This window comes from Trematomus bernacchii, unplaced genomic scaffold, assembly GCF_902827165.1.
Source record: "Trematomus bernacchii unplaced genomic scaffold, fTreBer1.1, whole genome shotgun sequence".
NCBI lineage: Eukaryota > Metazoa > Chordata > Actinopteri > Perciformes > Nototheniidae > Trematomus > Trematomus bernacchii.
Window position 1 is genome coordinate 3,212,740 of NW_022987771.1, and position 22,710 is coordinate 3,235,449.

Here is a 22,710-nt window from a genome sequence, read left to right on the forward strand (position 1 = left end):
TTCTCACACACAAAGTTAGTACAATTGGACCAGAGTATCAAAACGTGGGGACAATAATGATTATTACCACACAGCTGGCCAAAAACTGAAAACGAGTGTTTCGAACCCTGCCGTTGTTGTTAAATCCATCTCCAGTCTGTTTCCATCTTGAGGAAGACTGGAGAAAAACTAAACTATATCTGAGTGGATTCCAAGTTGTTATATTTTTCCCGCTTCTTATACCTTCTACATTCAACAGATTATGTTCTTTGAATGTAGAAGCCCAATTGTAAAGATTTTAATGTGATCTCTGTGTGGCTTTAGCTCAAGGGGTATGTCTATCAACATGAAGGTCACTGGTTCAATTCCAACTCGTATCTTATGGAACCAACGAGGCTATGGTGACTGTGCTATAAAAATACTGAAATTATTCCTGTATTTATTTAACTCCATATTTATTCATGTTTTTATTCATACATTTATTCCAGCATTTATTTATTTATACTATTGTCATGTTCCATCCTCCATATGTGCTTACAGTGCAAATATTTGTTTTAATAGGTTAACCATGTAACCCATCAGAAATAACCTGCACTGAATATTATGAATAATAAATGCATAGAACCAAGCAAGTGACACTACAAGATAATATGTCTTATAACGGGTGATTTAGAAGTTCCGTTATATTTGATACAGTCCATCAATTACTGGAGCGACATTACATCTTTATCTGAAAGTTACCGAAGCAAAAGACGTGCGCCGCCCGGGAATCGAACCCGGGTCGCAAGAATGGGAATCTTGCATGATACCACTACACCAGCGGCGCAGATGCAATATATTTGAAGAGCTTTCTTTATAAAGGGCGCTAAACAAATTGGTGACCAACCACATTACTGCAACTTTGTACTGATGCTTTCCTTTGGACTCACTGGATCGCACGACCATGACCAAACTCACAAAAATAATAATGGATATAAAACCACAAAATGTCCTGTACCTCCGTGTGTGTTTCTTTCTTAAAGCTGCAAACAGAAAAGCTTTGTACATGACTGAGGCCAAAACACAAACTCTGTCCGCTTTTTATTAAATAATAAGTTATAAGTGTTATTTTTTATTGTATTGTATAATTTTTGTAATGATAATTTGTACTATTTATTTGTTTTTTGTTTTATAATTGTATTATATTGAAACAATTTATTCAAATTTTGAAAATAGTATAATTTTGCATCTAATTATTAAATATATAAAAGTTGTATTGTTGTATTGTTTATTTGTTGATTATCTTATTCGTTTTTTTTTATTCTTAGTTTTTTTTAATTATTTTAATTCTTATTTTATTTTATATGTTATTATTTCATTATTTTCTGTAATGAAACACAGACACATACATTAATAAATATATTAATGTTATTGAAAATAAAAATACATTTTATTCTCAGCTTATATATTTTTATTTATACATGTATGTATTTATTTATCTTGTCTTGTGTTTATTTATTCCTCTATTTATTTCCACATTTATTCCTGTATTCATTTATTTATTCCTGTATTTATTTCCACATTTATTTATTTCACCCGTACTGGTACCTGCACATTTCAATGTTTTTATATATGAGTCAATATCACTATAAAGTAACTTTGGTGTCCCCATCAGAATCACTCAGTCATCATGAAAATGTAGCAGAATAATGAAACTCTGAGGTCTTATTATAAATGGCCAAACATTTACACACATATCAGTACAATGATAAGTCTCTTGAAATGTGTTTCGTTCATTTTATACCGTATTTTTTCATTGGATGTACGTGATTTTGGCATGTCCCACACACTGCTCTGCTAACTACAGTGTGTGTAATAAGTGGTTAAATGATACTACATTTTTTTTTTAATGATATGCTTTTATTGTCCACAACAAGTTATTTGATAAAACGAGTCATTTTGATCATGTATATTCTATTTTCATAATTATATTGAACATTTTGCATGTGTCCCTGACATTGCTGTTCACCCTGTCATTATGGGGTAACTGTCCCTATGAAAAAAACATCTGATGTTTTCAGTGACATTACTACCACCATGTTGTCTTTCTTCAATGGAGGCTGAGACAGTTGCAGAATAAGTATTTAAACTTATATTTCGTAATTGTAATCATATTATGTGTGTAGTTGGATGTTGTCAAGCTTAACATGTCCACTCTGTCATAGTGAAATGTCAATTAATAGAAAAACCTTTCAGAAATTCGAAATATATTTGTTAAACAGTACACAGTCACCTTGTTAACTGAATCATGTTGCTAACTGAAGGTCCACCATGTGCTCATTAAATGCTAATATTAGCCAAAAATGCCCACCCTGTCATTGTCCACCCTGTCAGCAAGTTCCATGACAGGGTGGACATGGTTCGTGACAGGAAGGAGATACGGACCATCATTTTATTATTATCCAAATACTGGATTAACTGACATATATTGTTGAGAAAGGGACTAAATAGCTTTCTGAAAATGTACATTTTATAATCACTATGTAATTACAATGTATTTACTCTACTTTGAATTTGTCCATGACAGGGTGGATACATGTACATTGTCTGCCAGCAATTAATTTATAAAAAGTGTGGGAGCTTGACCAACCAAATACAATGAATATGAAGTTCAATGGAAAATCTCAGATTTTTTGGGGGGAAATTGGGAAGTCTCAAATGCTGATGATAGACTCATATATCTATTTAACTTGTTCACATAACTGTAAATATGTAAATTCACCTGATATAGAGATTAATTGACATTACATTTGTGTATTCTATTATCCCTGTGTATATTCTCATATACTGTGTACTATCTGTGTTTCACTTTTATTCTGTTGCTGCTTTAACACCTGCATTTCCTATAGGGTCCATCTTATCTTATCTTATTTGCCAGAGGTTTCCAGTTCTAATTTCTCTAACATTTCTGAACCTTGTCTTTAAAGCTATATGACCAAGAATAATCAGTTTTGAATAATTGTGCAAAGCAATAATAACACTCGCTGTTTTTGCTGCATATGCCACGAAAAATGTGGAGCCACATCTTTGTGTGGGAGAAAGAGCGCTTGATTTTGGCTTCATTTCAGCGCGCAGGTTGACGCTGCTGACGCTGCTCCTCCGCCATCTTCAACTTCCTATTGTTTGCATCAGACTGAGGCTGTCTGCGGTGTGTGTGTGAGAGCAGAAGCGGCCGCCGATTTATCACAAAATAGTAGATATACCCCTTTACGTTTGCGGTCGCTCAAGTTAAGCACAAGCCATTTGTATGTCATTGGATTAAAGAGCTCTCAGGACGCGACCACTAAAACCTTGACGATGGACGACGATCAACCCAGAACCTTGTGAGTAACATCGGGCCCCGTCTATGTCCTGGAATGGGAAAGAAGGATCGGTGTAAATACCGGCGAAATGTTTCCACGTTGTTGTTTCATTAAAAGAAAACCTTTGATTAAGTCACATTTATTCCACATTGTAGTTTCAGGGCCAAAACAGCGACGTTTGTAAATACAATATTGCTTTTTTTATTTGAACGGTAGGTTCTGTTTGATTTAGCCGTTCATATAAATAGACGGAACCACAGCTCGCTTGAAATGAAACTGAACGGCTAGCTAATGCTAGGCTAATGCTATGTAACACTAGCCAAAGATGCTAACGCAGCTAGCTAGTCACTGCTTCTCAAATGCACCCGTTTTACTCGAATTATATGTGTATTTATAAAAATATACGTGTGTTATTAGGACTAGACATGCGTTAGCTTGTGAAAGGGATGTTATGTTAGCCAGTAGCTGCCAATCCATTTAGCATGAGGCCCTCTTTTAACCGGCCAGCGTTAGCTTTAGCTAGCTGGCAAGACAAGCCACGTCAACGCTGGGAGAAACGGTCCGGGACAGCGCCAATAAACCTGATCATATCCGAGTTGTCTGTGTGGAAATTAGACTACCCCGAGTAATATTAACCCTCCCCCCTTTCATTTTTGTTTTGTATTGTAAATATAAAGTATTGTTGTGGGTTGAGGCTAGCCCGGTTAACTAGCCTTTGTTTGCATGCTACTTCCTGTTTGACAAAGACTCAATTCCCCCATCTCTTTCCTTGTTTGCAGGTATGTTGGGAATCTGTCCAGGGATGTCACCGAGCCCCTCATCCTGCAGGTCTTCACACAGATAGGACCTTGCAAGAGCTGTAAAATGATAGTAGATGTGAGTGTTATCTATATATATATTGTTCCACTATAGGAAATTGCATTCAACAGGGGCCTAAAATGTGGTGCTGCTGCATGTGAAAGTCTCAATCCACATTATGCTTGCTGTTGATTTCCCAATCCCAGTATATCACATCAGGCATTACACTCCAAATTAACAGTAGGTGGCTCTTGTCATCTGAAGTGATTAAAATGTCCCCCTGGCTGTGGACTTAATATCAGTTTTGTTTTCCCTTGACAGACGGCTGGAAATGATCCGTACTGCTTTGTGGAGTTCTATGACCACAGGCATGCTGCTGCCTCATTGGCAGCAATGAATGGAAGGAAAATAATGGGTAAGGTAAGCTATCGTGTCTACAGGGTGAGTTGCGATGGGTGGACTTTGGGTATGGGACATTTAGATTATGTGCCTTCTAAAACAAAAACAAACAAAACAGTGGCCTGCTAGCATAGCAATAGGGGAAGCTCCTGGAGCCAGGGTCCAAATCATATCTTGAGCATTACAAAGCCCAAGTGTATGGGCTTTGTGATATGTAAGTTATGTTATCTAGAACAATAGAGCAAACTATTCACATTTGAAAAACCCAGGGGCCTTATAAAAGAATATTAAAGTGATGCTTAATGGGATTATGAATTCAGTGCTAAGACATAAACCAAAACATTTAAATTACTTTTCATGCACTAAACTGAGCAACCCCAATAGGTGAGTTGTGTTTAATCAACGACTGCAGAGGTGTTTTGTAAATTGTACTTCTATCTTCAATTTTTGTTATGGGCTAATGCCGCATAATATAATGTTTCAAAATAGCATTGATGCCCCCTTTGTGCTTTTCTTGCTAAGAAGTTCCTGCATCAAGTCATAAGATACTTTGGGCCACAAATGGTAGACCCATAGCAGTTTTATATTGAGTGGATTGAGAGCTAAAACATTAAATATAAGATTATTTTCTTTAACTACGTCTCCGGACATGCAAAGGAAACAAAGTTAGGTAATTAAAGATATTCCGCAGTTTTACGAGCTTATAAGTCAGCCTTTTAAAGTTGGAGTCTGTGATTCTTGAGAAAGATTGTTGATATTTGATCACTTACCGTCCCTCTCCCTTCACCTGCCTTATCCCTTTAAACATCCACGGCCATTCGTCTGCTGGGAAAGGGTTGTGCCTGTATCAAATAGGTCTGCGCCTAGAATCATTTACTCTTCACGTTTGCATTCAAATTATTAGTAACTTAGCCCGATTGACCATAAAGCATTTTTTTTACAGAGCTTCAATCTTTTTCTAAAGTCAAATCAGAATGATGACCTCTGAACTTTTGATTTTCGCACTGCACTATATAGACGCTCTTACACAAACGGTGCGTGCAATAGTTCACTTTTTGTCTCTATTAAAAACACAGTCGCCAGTGGTCTAATCGTCTTTGGTCAAAATGTATTGATAAAAGATTGTTTAATTTTCTCAAATCCAATTATGTCTAACTGAATATTCTGCTTCCATCCATACTTTTCAGCGTTAGTGTAACACCATTTTTAATGCCCTTAAAAACCCTTTCCCTTTGCTACATACGCACGAACGTCGTAACGCACCTTTTTCATAACAAACATTCGATGCTTCATTTCAGAACTTCTGAAAAAAAAGCACAACTTGGAAATAAAATAACTTTCGGTATGGCCCTAGTGGATCGTTCCAATACACTTCGGTTACAAACCCACGTTTTTGTATGGACACCAGATTTCTTTCAGCACAGTACCGAAAGGTAGCGACACGTGAGAAATATTCGCTGAATTTGATTGAGCGTATCGGATAAGAATCACAGACTTCACCTTTTCAAGATAAATCATATACTCCGATAGTGGATGTTTCTTCTGTGAATGATGTAAACATACCCCACCTGTTCTGTTCTCTCTCTGCAGGAGGTCAAAGTCAACTGGGCCACGACGCCAACCAGCCAGAAAAAAGACACAAGTAGTAAGTACAAGGCGGCATTGATGACACTTCATTATACTAACAGACTGGACAAATCTAACATAGAAGTAATTTGAATGAGTACAAAGGAAGATGGTAACTGCATATATGCTTATATTTCTTCATGTAGGCATTTTCTTCCCATGTCTTGGTTTTGCCGAGATGCCTTTGCTTTAGTCCTTCCCCTTAGTCCTTCCCCTATTATGGCGCATTTCCACTACACGGTCGGCCCCGGCCACGCTCAGTACGGCTTGGCCGCGTTGGGCCTTAACAGGGCCGACTCACTTCATGCTGCGCTTCCATTACAGTTTAGGAACTGGGGTAGTTACTATAGTAACGCAGTGTAGGCGGAGCTGTGACGTCATCTTCAATGAGAACTCCAGAAAAACAACACAGCCGTTAGCTGTTAGCACTCAGAGCTCACAGCTCCTCATATCTGTTCAGAAACTAGACAAAAGTTAAACAAGTACAAACCACAGACTGCCTGTGTCATGGTGAATACAGTCGCTGCTTTATTTATGTCTGTATAGGCCGTTGTTGTGAGTGTGGACGGTCGGAGCATATACTGCGTTAGCTTAGCCAATCTCCATCTAGAAAAACACGCATTTTAAAAGGTTTTTCGCCTGCCGTCTGTCTGCAGACTTGACAAAGCATTAATTCATGGTTTTTACTAACCGGTATCAGTATGTTGTTACTTCGGCATCATTTTGAAACGTGTATTACAATTAAATCACGGTCAAATATGTCCATCTTGTTGTAGTTGTAGCCCCCTTGCCAGCGATCCTCTCTCTAGTTTAGCATACTCAGCCCGACTCAGCCCTGTTTGTTGGCCCCGATAGAACCACAATTTTGTCGGGCCAGAAAAGAGGTGAAAAAGTGGCCCCGGGCCGGGCCGTAACTAGGCCTAGTGGAAGTGCAACCAAAAACGGGCACGGCACGACACGGCACGCTTAAAGCGAGCTCCGCGCTGTAGTGGAAATGCGCCATTAACAAACACAGATACAAATCAGCACTCCTCTGCAGGAAGTCACAATCTTGGTAAAAGCTGGAAATAGATGGCTGTATTCTCACATGCTAAACTCCCTCATAGATCACTTTCATGTCTTCGTTGGAGACCTCAGCCCCGAAATTACTACAGATGACGTCAAAGCTGCCTTCGGTCCATTTGGCAGGATATCGTAAGTATCAGGATTTACTGATTTAAATCTCTATGGACAAAATAACGAGGAACTATTGTTATCCCTTGTTCCACCTCATACTAATAAAATGTAGATATTGTGGGTATTTCCATATATAGAGGGCAATGATATATATCTTTGAACTTGTAGTACTGTCATGCTTTGTGTTAACATACTCCTGGTGTGTTTGTCCACAGAGATGCTCGTGTTGTGAAAGATATGGCTACAGGGAAATCTAAAGGCTACGGCTTTGTGTCTTTCTTCAACAAATGGGTAAGTTGAGGTCAAAGGTGGGAATCTTGTCGTATTAAATTAAACATGCTCCGAAAACAGGCACCTTGTTTTGTTTTTAAGGAATGTATTTGAGTTTTCTTGTAATGCTCCTGCTTTGACATAACCAGATCCTTTTTTTTCTGTTTTCCAGGATGCAGAGAACGCCATTCAGCAGATGGGTGGTCAGTGGTTAGGAGGCAGACAGATCCGAACTAATTGGGCCACAAGAAAGCCCCCCGCCCCTAAGGCCACCTATGAAAGTGCGTTGTCATGGATTTCTGTGTTTTTCCTGGTTACACAGCCTGTTGGATTCTTGTTTTCACAGTAGAAATGTCTCTTGTTTCCCCTAGCAGATAACTCCAAGCACCTATCCTTCGAAGAAGTAGTGAATCAGTCCAGCCCCAGTAACTGCACTGTGTACTGTGGCGGAGTCAGCACAGGACTGACAGGTAATTCACACTATCACTAACAATGCTAGCATCAGTGGGAGTATCATATGAATACAGCAAAGAATTCAACACAATTAAATGAATACCACTGCAGTGAAGCTGTTTGAAAACCAGTGTGCACTACTTTTAAGGTGAATCATAATTCAATTCATACAAGTCATTCCTATGGTGGTGTATTCAGCGTTTTTCAAGCAGCTATCACAATTTTTTTTTAATCCTGAATCCATATAAAAGCGATATCTTATATCCATATGTTCTCTCTCTCTTTCAGAACAACTGATGAGACAAACTTTTTCCGCCTTCGGACCAATCATGGAAATCAGAGTTTTCCCAGACAAAGGTTATTCATTTGTGAGGTATGTGGACGATTCATATTACCCGACCTTTGTTCTTTAAAGCGATGGAAAAGTATAACGTAATTGTTTTGATCCTGGTCATCAACTTATTGAGTAATTGATCTTTTAAAAGTTATTTTTTGCGCAAAAATATAATGTTTCGAACTTGACAAATGTGGAAATGTTGCTGCTTTTCAGTTTTTTTCACATCATATCAGATTTAATATCTTTTAGGATTTGGACTGACGAAATCAGATTAACTGACATTAGACAGTTATTTTCGATTTCCTTTCTTTATTAAAAAAACAAAACAATTGATAAATGTAGGAAAGGATCAGCAAATTAATCAATAATGAAAATAATTATTAGTAGCAGCCATTATAGGCAGCTTATTACATGGCTTAGTTGAATACTCGATTCTGATTGGTCAATTCGGAACACGTGACGCGTTGTTAAACCAGAACAGACAGACCGCTGTCAAGGACTTATTGACCGTTGTTAAGGACGCTCACATCTGCACAAACAAGTCCGTTCGATTTTAACTGTATACAGTTTGGCCGAAAAGCAAACTGCATGCAGTTTGCTTTTCTAACTGACAAGACAAGAGCGACAAGAAAACAGCGGAGAAGTAATGGGGCAGAAACCCTCCTTTTTACGCAGCGTTCCAGACATAGACATCAAACGGCGACACATATTCAGTTGCCAGTTCCTTTGGCATTAGGGCAGGGATATCTAGATACTTTCCAAGGTTTGACATAATGAATTGTGCTACTTTTAAAGCAAGCAACGATGTTTTCAAATCTGTAATCAAAAAGCTTCTCAAAAACGCTATCGAAGCAGTTCCTGCCGTTGCTACGTTAGTTCAAACAGTAACAACGGACTACTTTTCTTAGCGGATGCAGGTAAATTTAAATCAATACATACAACTATTTTTTAAATCAATAAAATCATTTTCTAAATCCATAAAAGCATTTCAATTAATAGTGGGAGTCGTATCGTTACTTTTTTGAGAATGTGGCCATGTAATAAGCGGGATAATGTGCAGCGACTTGGTCATTATGGGGAAAAGAACACCTTCATGCAGATTTAGATCCCTCCGCTTCGCGTCGGGCTCCTGATCAGCCTGTCGGTGTTCTTTTCCCCATAATGACCGCGTCGCTGCACATTATCCCTTACTTGAATTATGGCACCAACATTTCCTGGTAGCAGGAATAACTTTAATAATGACTTTGAAGTATTAATTGCATTTCCCGTATTAAAAAAAAAAGGGCTGTCGGATGCTTTTATTGTTGATTAAATACTTATAATAGATATTCATCCTCTTCTGAAGTCATTGCTAAGTATGTATCTCTGAGTGTCCCTCTGTTTTTGTGCTGCAGGTTTAACTCCCATGAGTCAGCAGCCCATGCCATTGTGTCAGTGAACGGCACCTCAATAGAGGGCCACATGGTCAAATGCTACTGGGGGAAAGAGACCCCGGACATGATGAGCCCCATGCAGCAGATGCCCATCCCCCAGGTGAGGACACCATGTACCAAACACGATGTATACATGATGCTTAAAGAAAGTCCCTACCTTCTGTACTCTTAGGAAAACGTGTAAAAGCAAATAAATCAAATCAAGCAAGCAATGAAAATACTAATACCCCACTATATATATATATATATATATATATATATATATATATATATATATATTGTGATTAACACATTTTCTTATATTTATCGTTATATTGAAATACAATGTTTACATTTTTAGTTCAACTTTGTATATTTTTATGAATATTTGTATTTAAATGTATCTTTATTTAAGCTTATTCTTAAATATAAATATACATTTAGCCCCCCTAGGATGAATTAAGTTTTCTCTATTATCGCCATTTTCAAATGGTGCATTACTACTTCTAATTATTAGTTATTAAGCAAGTTGCATGTATTTCAAGGTCCAAACCTTTTTTTGTACATACTTGGTTGGCTGGTCTCTTTCTGTACCCCTGCACTGCACATCATGTTATGCACATTTTTCTCTTCAGGACTAACTAAGTTAAAAGCAGATCCATGCTGTAGGGATGTCACATGAATGTATAAATAGTTATAAGTAGGGATGCTCCGATCGCTGGAATCAGTATCGGCCGATACCGATCGCCGATCCGATCAAGTGGGCGGGGCCTATGGGGATCTTCCATTTAAAGTGATGTTTAAAACTCAGTTAATGGGGCTCATTTACTGGCGCTTCCACAAACAACAACCAACATCATTATTACATTCAAATGAAGTACATTATTCAAGTTTACATTCACTTTGGATAATAACACGGGAGAAAAAGAAAGCTCTCTTTTCCTCTCTCTCTCTCTCTCCCTCTCTCTCCCCCTCTCCCTCTCTCTCTCTCTCTCCCTCCCTCTCTCTCCCCCTCTCCTTCTCTCTCTCCCTCTCCCCCTCTCCCTCCCTCTCTCTCCCCCTCTCCCTCTCTCTCTTGACAGCCTGTCAGTATCGTCTCATGCAGCTCACTGATCCAGTAATGAGTGACCCGACAGTGAAGAATAAATATATGTATAACTAGTTTAGCTTGTTCCAGAGGTAGATCAAATAGCTAAGTGTGTAAGGTCTAACTCTTAGTGTGTGTTCTGCTCCGCTCACCGGTCCGTCACAGCAGGTGGAGCTGCAGGATTTCTGCTTCACACACACGTTGCATACCGCTATTTTACTGTCTTTTTCGGACACCTTAAAATACTGCCAGACTGGTGAAGCCATTTTGGCGAGCTTGTTTTGCCGCGCACAGAGAAAAGTGTCATGTATTTTACGTCATCATTTTACGTCATGCGATCGGCTCTCGCGGCAGAGAGTGAGTATCGGCCGATATCGATCGGTGGCCGATCAATCGGAGCATCCCTAGTTATAAGATCATAAAAACATATGGAAAAATAAACAGAATTTGAATGTTATTAAACCACACAAAGGACAATAAGTTTCAAGGCTTTTATTGTCATGTGTGCATAGCTACAGTGTAGTTATGACAATGCACATCTTAGGTCACAGGCTCCTCCAACAGAGCAACACAATAAAACAGATAATAGTGCAAGTAAATAAAATTGAATATAATAGAAATTGTGCAGAATAGTCTATATACAAGTAAATGGAATATTGATATATATTATATATAAGTTACAACCAGATGAATGTTATGGATGTTCTTTCAAAAGTTCGGGTGTTTAACAGTTTTATGGCCTGTGGGATGAGAGACTTCTGGATTCAGAAAACTGACTAACACGCACTCATCCAAACCTGTCTACATTTCTCAAACTGCTGTCCTAACCCTGGCTGTGGCTCTTCCTCCCGCAGCAGAACAAGATGAGCTTCCCTGCGGCCGCCCAGCCCTACGGCCAGTGGGGCCAGTGGTACGGCAACGGGCCCCAGATCAGCCAGTACGTGCCCAACGGGTGGCAGGTCCCCGCCTACGGCGTCTACGGCCAGGCCTGGAACCAGCAGGGCTTCAAGTAAGTACAGGGCCTCATCTACTCCCAACAACACCAGAGCCCCCCCTCCCCCCCCCCCCCCCCCCCACCCCTCACAAGACCGGGGCAGCGAGAGCCGGCATTGGCCACAGGAGGGAGCCAGAACTCCCTCCCATAACCACACACACACTCTCCCCCCCCCTCAAACCCCTCCTTACTGGGAAGATTGATTGACACATAAGCACACGCACAAACACATACACACACACACACACATACATACACACACACACACACACACACACACAGAACAATCTGAACTTTACCTTTGTTGTCATCATGTTTCACAGCACATTCTAACAGCTGATGGTTCCTGTTCCAAAATGTTTTTGTCACTTAGCGTTAACTGTTCCAAAATATGATTGTAAAGACAACTGCCTTAAACTATCTAAAAGCTTGTTGAATTTCAATACATTTAAAGAGTTAAAGTGACTGAACAATGTAAATGCTTAAAGCCCAGAACAATGTTTTTTTCACTTCCTGTCCAGGCCTGGGGACGGGTGTGACGAAGATTAATTTCCCCTTTTGTACGATTGCCTACTGTGTGTAAGGACTGTGTTCTTTAAGGCTGTTCAGTTTGTTTTTTTGTATGTCTACATCCATGTCATAGCTTTTTACATTCTTCTTTTCTTTTTGATTTCATTGATTTATTTCGACGTATATATCTGAGGATTTGATCTGTAAATGAATGTCGGTAGGACATGTTAAATATCTTTTGTAGCCTGTTATCAAATTTTGTTTTTATTTTAGACAGCCTATGTGCAGTGACGTTTTGTGCACCTAAGAAAAATAAAGGAGAGGCCATATGTTGTTGACAGTCTAAAATTCTTGGTGACCAGCTGTATGAATAGGCTCTGTACAAAGGTGTGATTGTGGAATGCACAGTAAATGCAAAATAACCAGAGGAAGGCGCTACGCCTCTCTTGACTTGAAATTTGAACATACGTTATCCTGTGTAAGCTGTCGTATCTCCACACTGAACTTATAACTTAGTTGTATTCAATCGTAAAAAAAAGGCTCAGAATGCATGTGAATTAGGGGAGAATGTCCTTTGTTGGTCAAATGATGGTTACAGCTGTTGGGGGTGGGGAGTAGGAAGGAATGTTTAGCTCGCTACGCTTAGCTCCTATGCTCTTTGTCTGCTTGTTCACCCATGTTTAATCAAATGACACCCCTCCAAAGAGCCCTCCACTCTCTGTTTTTTGTTTTAATTTTTCGCTAGCTTGATTTTGACCCAGCCTGCCTCACCCTCACACCCTCTGATAACTCTGTTTGCCTTCTTGTTTTCATTCTTAGTAGCTCTAATATAAACCGTCCCTTTGGCTCCCTTTCGCCTTGTCTCTTCTAACCTGCTGGCATTTTGTCTTTCTGTCTCCCCCCTCTCCCCCTCTCTCTCTCTCTCTTTACCTCGTTTTTTGCAGTCACTTACCGGCCAGTGCTGGGTGGACTGGCATGAGCGCCATCAGTAACGGTGGGGTTATGGAGCCCACACAGGGATTGAATGGGAGTATGCTAGCCAACCAGCCCGGTATGGGAGCCGCAGGATACCCCACACACTGATAGGTGGGCAGGGTGGGAGATTTGTCAACCGCGGCCTCTTATTGGCTGCACGGTGCCCTGCGGGGCTGTGTAACACCGCCTCCACCTGGGGCAGGACTAAGACTTTTACTGGGACGTGCAGCCTGATGGGAAGGCTGGCGTCTGTACGAGATGTAAATGGGATTACAATGGGTGGGGGGGAGGGGGTAACGGGAGCCAGGGAGGAGCGATTTTGACCCACACAGGTATTTACACCCTTTGTGGTAGGGAAGACTGGCCATGAACCAGGGCTCTTACCAGTTTTAAGTTAACTGTACATTAGTATAAAACTGTAAAGGAGAAACTTTTGGATTTTTTTCGGGTTTTACAAATTGCTTCCATTTTCACATCTTTCCTCTCAGACTGACTCCGAGAGGTTTTTCTTTGGTTCTTATTTTAAAAGAAACTGTTAAAAAGTCTGAGTCGTGCTAAGTTATGAACCTTAGTTATTATTTGAGAAATGGAAATCTGTTTAATTTTAGTTTCCTCTTGGATTAAAATCAATTGCAGGGATTGTTGCCACTGCTGTTTCTCTGTAAGGGCAGATCAATATTGCACAGTTTTTTCCTCTCTTGTACTTTGGACAAATTTGACTACCAAGAGTGTTTTCCTATTCATTTTTTTTGCATTCCATTTCTCCTTCATATCTTTTGGACAGCCTCAAATCTTTTTTCGCCACATGTAAATAACCATGAATCCATTTTAAACGATGTAAGTAAAAATGCTACTGTTAACTGTGGGTGCTTGCTTTCTTTTTTTGTTTTGATAACTTGACAGTTAACTCCAACATTGTGCGTAGCAGAGTGCACTATGTGAAGTGACTCTGGCGCCGTGCAACACGCGATTCTTCCATGCAGGGATTAAACAGCATTGCCATGCAGTGCATACTTAAAATTTAACACGATTCAAATGTGAAAGGGCAAACATGTTTTTCCCTTTGGATGGTTTTTAAATATCTATTGAGACGCCAGTATTTTATATCAAAAATCTGAGTGGATTCAACCTTTACACTTGCTCTTTTTGCCAGAGAAATGGGGAGGCCTACATTGTAACTGTTGCCTTATAGAGCTGGTTTCTTTTAGCTGACAAGATCCTCTTTTTAATTAGGCAGTGCCTACAGACATTTTCAGACCCTTCTGTTGAGAAAGGTGTTAGCCCTGAGAACTGATGACTCTGCTACTGTAATCAATGTTTTCTTGCTTTGTCAAATTAAAATGCTAATGCACATAAACCACACTGTGTTGTCCTTTTACTCATGGTATTGTGTTTATGTTAAAAACTGTTTTTGAGAACATGTACACATCTATTTGTATGCTTCGGGGTTCTGGTTTCAGGTTCTTTATTTGTACCCGTAGGTAGATTTTGTTTGCAGAGAAAAAGACAAGGGATCCATCCTGACACTAAAAACAAACGCAAACAACAGACACATGTCTAATAAAAGGACTAGTAAAAAGTACAAGTACACCCTGCTCCGTCGAATCTCAAAATATTTCATAAACATTTAAGAAGGAAGGAAAACACTAGTACAAACATGGACATTCAAAATTCATAATTAAATAATTACATTTATCGCAGGAACTTCTTGAAGACATTTCTACACATTTGGATACAAAACGTCAAGGTTTGTGTCAAATGTAACAGTTTGAACTGAAATGTGCATGCTTATAATCACAATATTGCACAATTGCCTAATAAGTTAAAAATTATGAAGTAATGTAAACTGCAACTGGACTTGCGTTCAAGGCTGTATTTCAATTTGTTTGCGTGACGAAGGGCTAATATGTGTTTCGCTTCTCATCTCAAAACCAGAAACGGTAAGTACAAGTTTTGAAGCAACCCATTTTAATACGCACAATACGGTTTGATTCAACTTTCCAACAAGAGTAGCCTTCTTACCCTGCACCAAAGTATGCCTGGACATTAGTTCCTCTGGGGGGGGGTCACACTATTTATTGTACATTTACATTTGTTAGGAAGCAGATATTGTTGGGCAACCACTTTCTGCCAACCTACTCTACTTCTCCACATCTCAAACGTTTTGTTGTACCACTCAGGTAGGGGACTCAGACTTGAATGCATGTGCATCATAACATATTTGATGTGACTCTAAAATGTACTTTACGTCGAATATAAACTAAGACAGATAGACATTTACGTGATGAAGCCTGCCTCTTGTTTGGAGCATCCACATTTTAGAATTGGTAGCTTTGAAGCGACGTCAATATTTCAATATTTGAAGCATTGTCGACTGTAAATACCTTCAGGTCAGATTTATTGGCTGATCACGTATACAGATAAGGATTGTGTCTCTTGTGGCACATTTATAGGTTCAGCAGAACAAATAGATACACCACATAAAAAGCCTGCGTTGGAAATGTTTTCTAGAGTAAAACTATTCAAAGTAATGAATGCAGAAAAATGTTTCCTGTGACTGTTCTATACATTTAATCATGGATCAATCAGCTGACTATTTTCTAGAATAATGATGTCATTGTGTCGTCAGTAGTGAGAAACGCTGACACAGTTACCAAGAGCCCAAAGTGACAATTTCACAATGTTTGTTGCGTTCAACCAAGAGTACAAACCACATTGTTATTGAAAAACAATGCATTAAGGAAAATAAGCAAACCCTCTTATTTGATGAGTTGGAACCATTACAAAGTTTTGAATAAATGTCAAACATCAAAAAGTTACTATTATAGTCAAACTACTTTCTGTACCAAATGTCCTTATTTGTATGTAAAGCTGTCAGATAAATGTTGTGGATTTAGTAACAGTACAAACCTTAAAATTGAAAGAATCTTAAAAACCTCTTCGTCATCCCATTTTAAATTGGAACCATTACATGTTACATTACAATTATTAGCATTCATTCTTATTTAAAATGTTGCATGAACAGTTACATTTAAATAACTTAACTGCCGGATAAAGTAGTGGAGACCAAGTTCTTGGTTAATGTACTCGTGCTTGATGATGCAGACTGTGATTGTGGCTTTGGGCACTAGGTGGCGCCCTCCGCTCATGTTTCCTGCAGCTGCTGTGAAGCAGGTGGCTCTGCTGCTATGTAAAAGTATTATTACCAGAGTGTAGTAATACTTTGTAACAAGAACAAATCCTGCAGTCAGGAATGAATTAGGAAGATGAATGCAGTGAAGTAAAAGGTTGAATTTTGAAAAAAAAATATTAGCAAGAAGAAGAAGGAGACAGAGGAGACAGAAAGAGAAACCCGGTGTGGCGGCTTTGATTGATTTCAGCTGTAATCTCCTCACTAACTCATCTCCTGACATCTCTCTCTCTCTAACAGACTCTCCGTCCATTAAAGCTGGTCCTGGCTGAGCGGCCTGAAGAGACAAAGCATTTATCAGCTGTCAGCTCTGCTGCTGTTACTGCAGACAGACACAATAACTCTGACTGAGGAGAGCTCACACACACATGTACCGCCCGTATACTCAGGTGTTAATATGTACACACACACAGACACACACACATGTACAGCCCGTATACTCAGGGGTTAATATGTACACACACACAGACACACACACATGTACCGCCCGTATACTCAGGGGTTAATATGTACACACACACAGACACACACACATGTACAGCCCGTATACTCAGGGGTTAATATGTACACACACACACACACACACACACACACACACACAGCCCGGGTTATATATACACACACGGGCCAAATACACAGGGTTTTCATACACACATACAACTCATAAACACAGGAGTTTTTGAACTCACAAATACAACCCATACATATATAGAGTCTTGTATAGACACACATACAGCCCATATATACAGGGTTTAGTATCCACACATATACAGTACAGCACATGTACACAAGGCTTAATATATACACACACACACACACACACAGACACAGACACAGACACACACACAGACACACACATTCACACATTCAGCCCATATACAGTGCCTTGCGAAAGTATTCACCCCCCTTGCCATTTTTCCTATTTTCTTGCATTAAAACCAAAAATAATATAATATTTTTGGGGGGATTTTATGGCAAGACCCCACACAAAGTCAGTCAAAATTGAAAGAAAAAAAGAGCACGTTTTAAAACATAACAAAAAATGTAAAACTGAAAAGTGGTGTGTATTCACCCCCTTTGCTATTTAGCCCAAACAAAGACCTTCAGAGTCACACAATTATTTAAATAAAGTTCACATGTGTGCAATCAAGTGCCTCATTATCTCTAATTATTATATTAATTAATTATTATTATACAACTGTTGTAGAAGGCCTCCGTCTTCCATACCACAGCAAGTGGCCTTTCTAAGCAAGAAAACGACACCATGAAGACTAAAGAGCTCTCCAAACAGGTCAGGCACAAAGTTGTGGGAAAGTATGAGACAGGGTTGGGTTATAAAAAAATCTCACAAACTTTGAACATCACGAAGCACCATAAAATCCATTATTTTAAAATGGAAAAAATATGCCACGACAACAAACCTGCCAAGAGAGGGCCGCCCACCAAAACTCTCACACCGTGCAAGGAGAGCATTGATCAGAGAGGCAACAAAGAGGCCGAGGATAACCCTGGAGGAGCTGGTAAGCTCCACAGCAGAGAGAGGAGAATCTGTACATAGGACCACAGTAAGCCGTACACTCCACAGAGCTGGGCTTTATGGAAGAGTCGCAAAAAAAAATAAGAAAACATGTTTGGAGTTCGCCAAAAGGCATGTGGAAGATTCCCCAAACATGTGGAAGAAGGTCCTGTGGTCGGATGAGACTAAAATTGAACTTTTTGGCCATCAAGGTAAAAGCTATGTCTGGCGCAAACCCAACACCTCTGATCACCCTCAGAACACCATCCCCACAGTGAAGCAAGGTGGTGGCAGCATCATGTTGTGGAGATGTTTCTCATCGGCAGGGACTGGGAAGCTGGTCAAAATAGAAGGAGTGATGAATGGAGCTAAATACAGAGAAATACTTGAGGAAACTGTGTTTCAGTCTGCAGGAGATTTGAGGCTTGGGCAGAGGTTCACCTTCCAGCAGGACAATGACCCAAAGCATACTGCTAAAGCAACGCTAGAGTGGTTTAAGGGGAAACATGTAAACATTTTGGAGTGGCCTAGTCAAAGCCCAGACCTTAATCCAATCGGAAATCTGTGGTATGACCTAAAGATGGCTGTACACGAGCGGAACCCATCTAACCTAAAGGAGCTGGAGCAGTTTTGGCAAGAAGAATGGAAGCAAATCTCAGTGGAAAGATGTGCTGAGCTTATAGACACATACCCCAAGAGACTTGCAGCTGTTATTGCTGCAAAAGGTGGCTCTACAGAGTATTGACTTTAGGGGGGTGAATAGTTATGCACGCTCATGTTTTTTCTTTTTCATTATTATTTCTTGTTTGTTTCACAATAAAAAATATGTTTTGCATCTTCAAAGTTGTAGGCATGTTGTGTACATCAAATAATACAAATTCTCCAAAAATAAAATAAAATTACATGTTTTAATGCAATAAAACAAGAAAAATGCCAAGGGGGGTGAATACTTTCACAAGGCACTGTATAATAAAGGGTAACAGACCATATACACAGGGCTGAATGTACATACATAAACTGCTTAGGTCCAACCACATGTGTTGGACTTAAATGTCAGGGAGACAGAGTACAGATCTGAAATCAGATGCAATGCATACAATGAGAATGTTAAATAATTACTCATTTCAATTCAGCAATTTTGCATTTGTTGGTATTATTTAATGTAGCTTTTTTCAGCATTACATATACTGTATGTGAAATATGGCCCTGATTTCCAAACAGCATCAACCATTGATAAACTCACATCGATCCACCCCTTCTTTCTGTGACTGGGGACAAATACTTCTGAATGGAGGCGTGTTTGTTTTGCAGGTGGCTGACAGAGTTTTGTACAAAGTGTGCAGCAGCAGAGAACGTTGCAGAGCTTCGGGGACACGAGGTGCCCTGTGGAGTGTGTGAGTGAGCAGCGTCTGTGTGTGTTTGTCTGTGTTTCCATGCAAGTGACAGCTTGCGGCAGCGGCTGACAGCAAATAAACATGTTCCAGTAATTAACCTTGACAGGCCCAATGTGGTGGCAACAGCAGAAACCTGCTAATGACACAATTAATCCATAATTAAGGCATTCTGTCACACCGCACACTCAGCACTGAACATGTGTGTGTGTGTGTGTGTGTGTGTGTGTGTGTGTGAGAGGGGAAATACATTACGCATTACAAAAAGAGACTAAAAGTCACACTGGATGATTATACTTAATTTGAAGCTTTTCTGAACTCACACATGTGTTCCCTTAATAGGTTCTACATGTAACAAGAGTGGCAAACTATTACAAAAAAACTAAATATAATCAGTTGTGGAGGATCTAATTAGTTATTATATATTTTACTTCAGTTCAATTACTAAGACAACAATGTGAAAATACTCAACGAAAAGTAAAAGTCCTCTATTGATAATGTTACTTACAGTAAGTAAAGTCTTAAACTAAAATACTCAATCCAGAAACCCTAACATTATTTTAAATAGATTAAAGCAGCATTTAAAAAAAAAAACTTTAAAAAGCTGGAACAATAACATTTTAATAATATAAATTCAATTATAAAAGTAGTTGCCAATTAATTCTCTGTCAATCAAATTGATTTATTTGTCAGCTAATGAACCATGCTATATTGAAGAAGACTTGAAACTAGATTAAGACCATAAACATAAAAGGAAATGGAAAAGAGATAATATATCAAGTGAGAAAAAGGGTCATTGTTTTCCTAGACTTCTATACAAAGGACTTCTTTTTGCAACCAGTGATGACGCCCCCTGCTGGATATTAGAGAGAATACAGGATTAATTGAAGCTTGATATTTTCCATACGTTACTGAAACAGTGGCATTTCAGTTTTATATGAATATTATTATTCGTTTTACTGCAAATGGACACACTTTTGGTAGTCTAGTTAGTATTTACTTACAGCAGTACCTTTTTGCATCTTAGTAATACGACAAAATGCAATAGGTTTTTGCTTTTGGTCTGTTGCAAATCATTACGTTCAGTTTTAAGTTTGGGCACGCCTGATTTATATACAATGATCTCGCTGTTGAATATCTTGAATTAAATCTTGTTCACTTCCTTTTTGTTGGAACACTGATATTGGATATGTGCAATTAAAGGGGACCTATTATGCAAAATCCACTTCTTCATGTCTTTTCTACATCAGCATGTGTCCCCTCTGTGTAAAGAGATTCTCAAAGTTTCAGGAAAAAAGATTCTCTCTCTTTTTGTCCTGATCCATTTATATAAAAACCTGTCTGAAAATGAGCTCATCAGATTTTGGACACTTTATGATGTCATAACGATTTGTTGGCTTGTGTAACCATTAGCCAATCACCAACCAAGGTAACCCCCCCCCCACCTTATCACCTGAATCTCCTCCTAGAGCACCATTGTGTTATTTTTACCCAAATATCTCTCAGAGGGGCGTGGGGAGGGGCTCCTTATTTTCATCTAAAGTAACAGACAGAGAATCAGCACTTTTGAAACAGGGCTGAAACAGAGGGGATTATGGGATGCTGCAATGATCTGTTTGGTGTTTCAGACAAACACTTCAGAGACATGTTTGTATATATCTGAGACCTATAATATATTGATGAAAAACAGTATAATAGGGGACCTTTACAACTCTTTGTATGGCTACATACTGTAGTTGTAAAGACGGGTTAGCAGGTTTTGAAGAAGAAAGGCAGGTGTCATCCAGGTCTGACAGACAGTCAGGCTGGCTGCTATCCTGTTTTCATAAAACATTTAAAAGTCTAACCTTTATATCATTCTAACTCCATAAACTTTGCTGTGCCAAGAGCTCTGCCACTGTGTTTATAACTCTGACAGCTTTATTGTGTACTTTGTGTACAGCTTCAGCAGCAAGTCAAATCCCTGGCATGTGTAAATAGACTTCAGGTGATTTTGTAGCTCGCTAGACAGTCGTGACTGATTTATAGGCAGTACGTCAAACACAAGCTGAATAATCCAACAGGCAAATAAAGATGAAGCTGTGCTCTCTCGGGTACACTCCAGCTGCTACTGCTTCCAATGTAAACACACACGCACACGCACGCACGCACGCACGCACGCACGCACGCACGCACGCACACACACACACACACACACACAGGTCAGGACAGTGTGTTTGATAATGTGTGTTTTTAAGGTTTGTGTCCGTGCAGTCGTAGGTGATCACGGTTCAGTCGTCTTTTGTGTTTGTGTGCAGTAGTGGAATGTAACAAAGTACATTTACTCAAGTATTGTACTTAAGTATTATTTTTGGCATACTTGTACTTTACTTGAATATTACAATTTTATGCTCCATACAGTATAATCTTACATATTGTTCGTTCTCCTCCCCTACATTAATGTAACACTCATACTTTGGACATATAGAAACCCATGATATTTGTATATACATTTTCTTTCTCTAGCCAGTATTTTAAAATAAACTATGATTGGCTCATCTTTGAGTTAAATTAAAATGAATGACCCCTGAAAACTGTTCATTTTTCGATGTCAAAGTTTCTTAATCGCTTCTTGGAATCTAGCTAATAACAGTCATTTCAAGATCATTTTACATACACACACACTAATACATTTATAGCTAACTTCACCAAGCTAACGTTGGCTCGGATGCATTTAGATAGAGAGAGTACAAAAAGTAAAGAGGACTGTAAACTGGGAATGTCTTGAATCCCATTTCACAAGTAAGGCAAGGCACGTTTATTTATATGACACCTTTCAACACAAGGCAATTCAAAGTGCTTTACAAAAAACAAAACATATTTGTTTCTGGTAGTTTATTCCAGATATTTGGAGCATAATAACTGAACGCTGTCCCTCCATGTTTAGTTTAAACTCTGGGGACAGAAAGCAGACCCGTCCGAGGAGACCTGAGAGTTCTGGATGGTTCTTAATGTAGCAGGAGATCAGAAATGTGTTTGGCCCTAAACCATTCAGAACTTTAGAAACCAGCATTGAATGGATGAATTCAAATTTCTGACGGACAGGGAGCCAGTGTAAAGATCTTAAAACTGGAGTGATGTGATCCACTTTCTTGTAGCAGTAACCTACAGATTGTATGGACACACCTATAGGATTTACAAAAACAACCCCGGGCTTTTTATAAAACAGATTAGCCAAAACATTTACATAATTAGTTCAACACAACAGAAGGAATGC

At 39.2% G+C, this 22,710-nt stretch overlaps 1 protein-coding gene and 1 non-coding gene across 4 annotated transcripts; one reads left to right on the forward strand and one right to left on the reverse strand.

Moving 5' to 3' along the window:
* Positions 1-734: 734 nt before the first annotated feature.
* Positions 735-805, reverse strand: trnag-ccc. The gene has a single exon. It is a non-coding gene; the product is annotated as a tRNA-Gly (tRNA).
* Positions 806-3,090: 2,285 nt separating this feature from the next.
* Positions 3,091-14,714, forward strand: LOC117496793 (nucleolysin TIA-1-like). Of its 3 annotated transcripts, none has more exons than XM_034148556.1 (12): positions 3,091-3,341; positions 4,100-4,196; positions 4,440-4,538; positions 6,108-6,162; positions 7,250-7,337; positions 7,535-7,610; positions 7,762-7,870; positions 7,964-8,059; positions 8,331-8,415; positions 9,774-9,912; positions 11,733-11,887; positions 13,327-14,714. In XM_034148556.1, the coding sequence occupies exons 1-12, from the start codon at positions 3,316-3,318 to the stop codon at positions 13,463-13,465; spliced, it is 1,164 nt and encodes a 387-aa protein (XP_034004447.1). In that variant the 5' UTR covers positions 3,091-3,315; the 3' UTR covers positions 13,466-14,714. The 3 variants fall into 3 exon arrangements, with proteins under 3 accessions (XP_034004447.1, XP_034004445.1, XP_034004444.1); XM_034148554.1 differs by having other exon boundaries at positions 3,116-3,341; positions 7,961-8,059; positions 12,394-14,714; XM_034148553.1 differs by having other exon boundaries at positions 3,316-3,341; positions 7,961-8,059.
* The last annotated feature ends 7,996 nt before the right edge of the window (positions 14,715-22,710 follow it).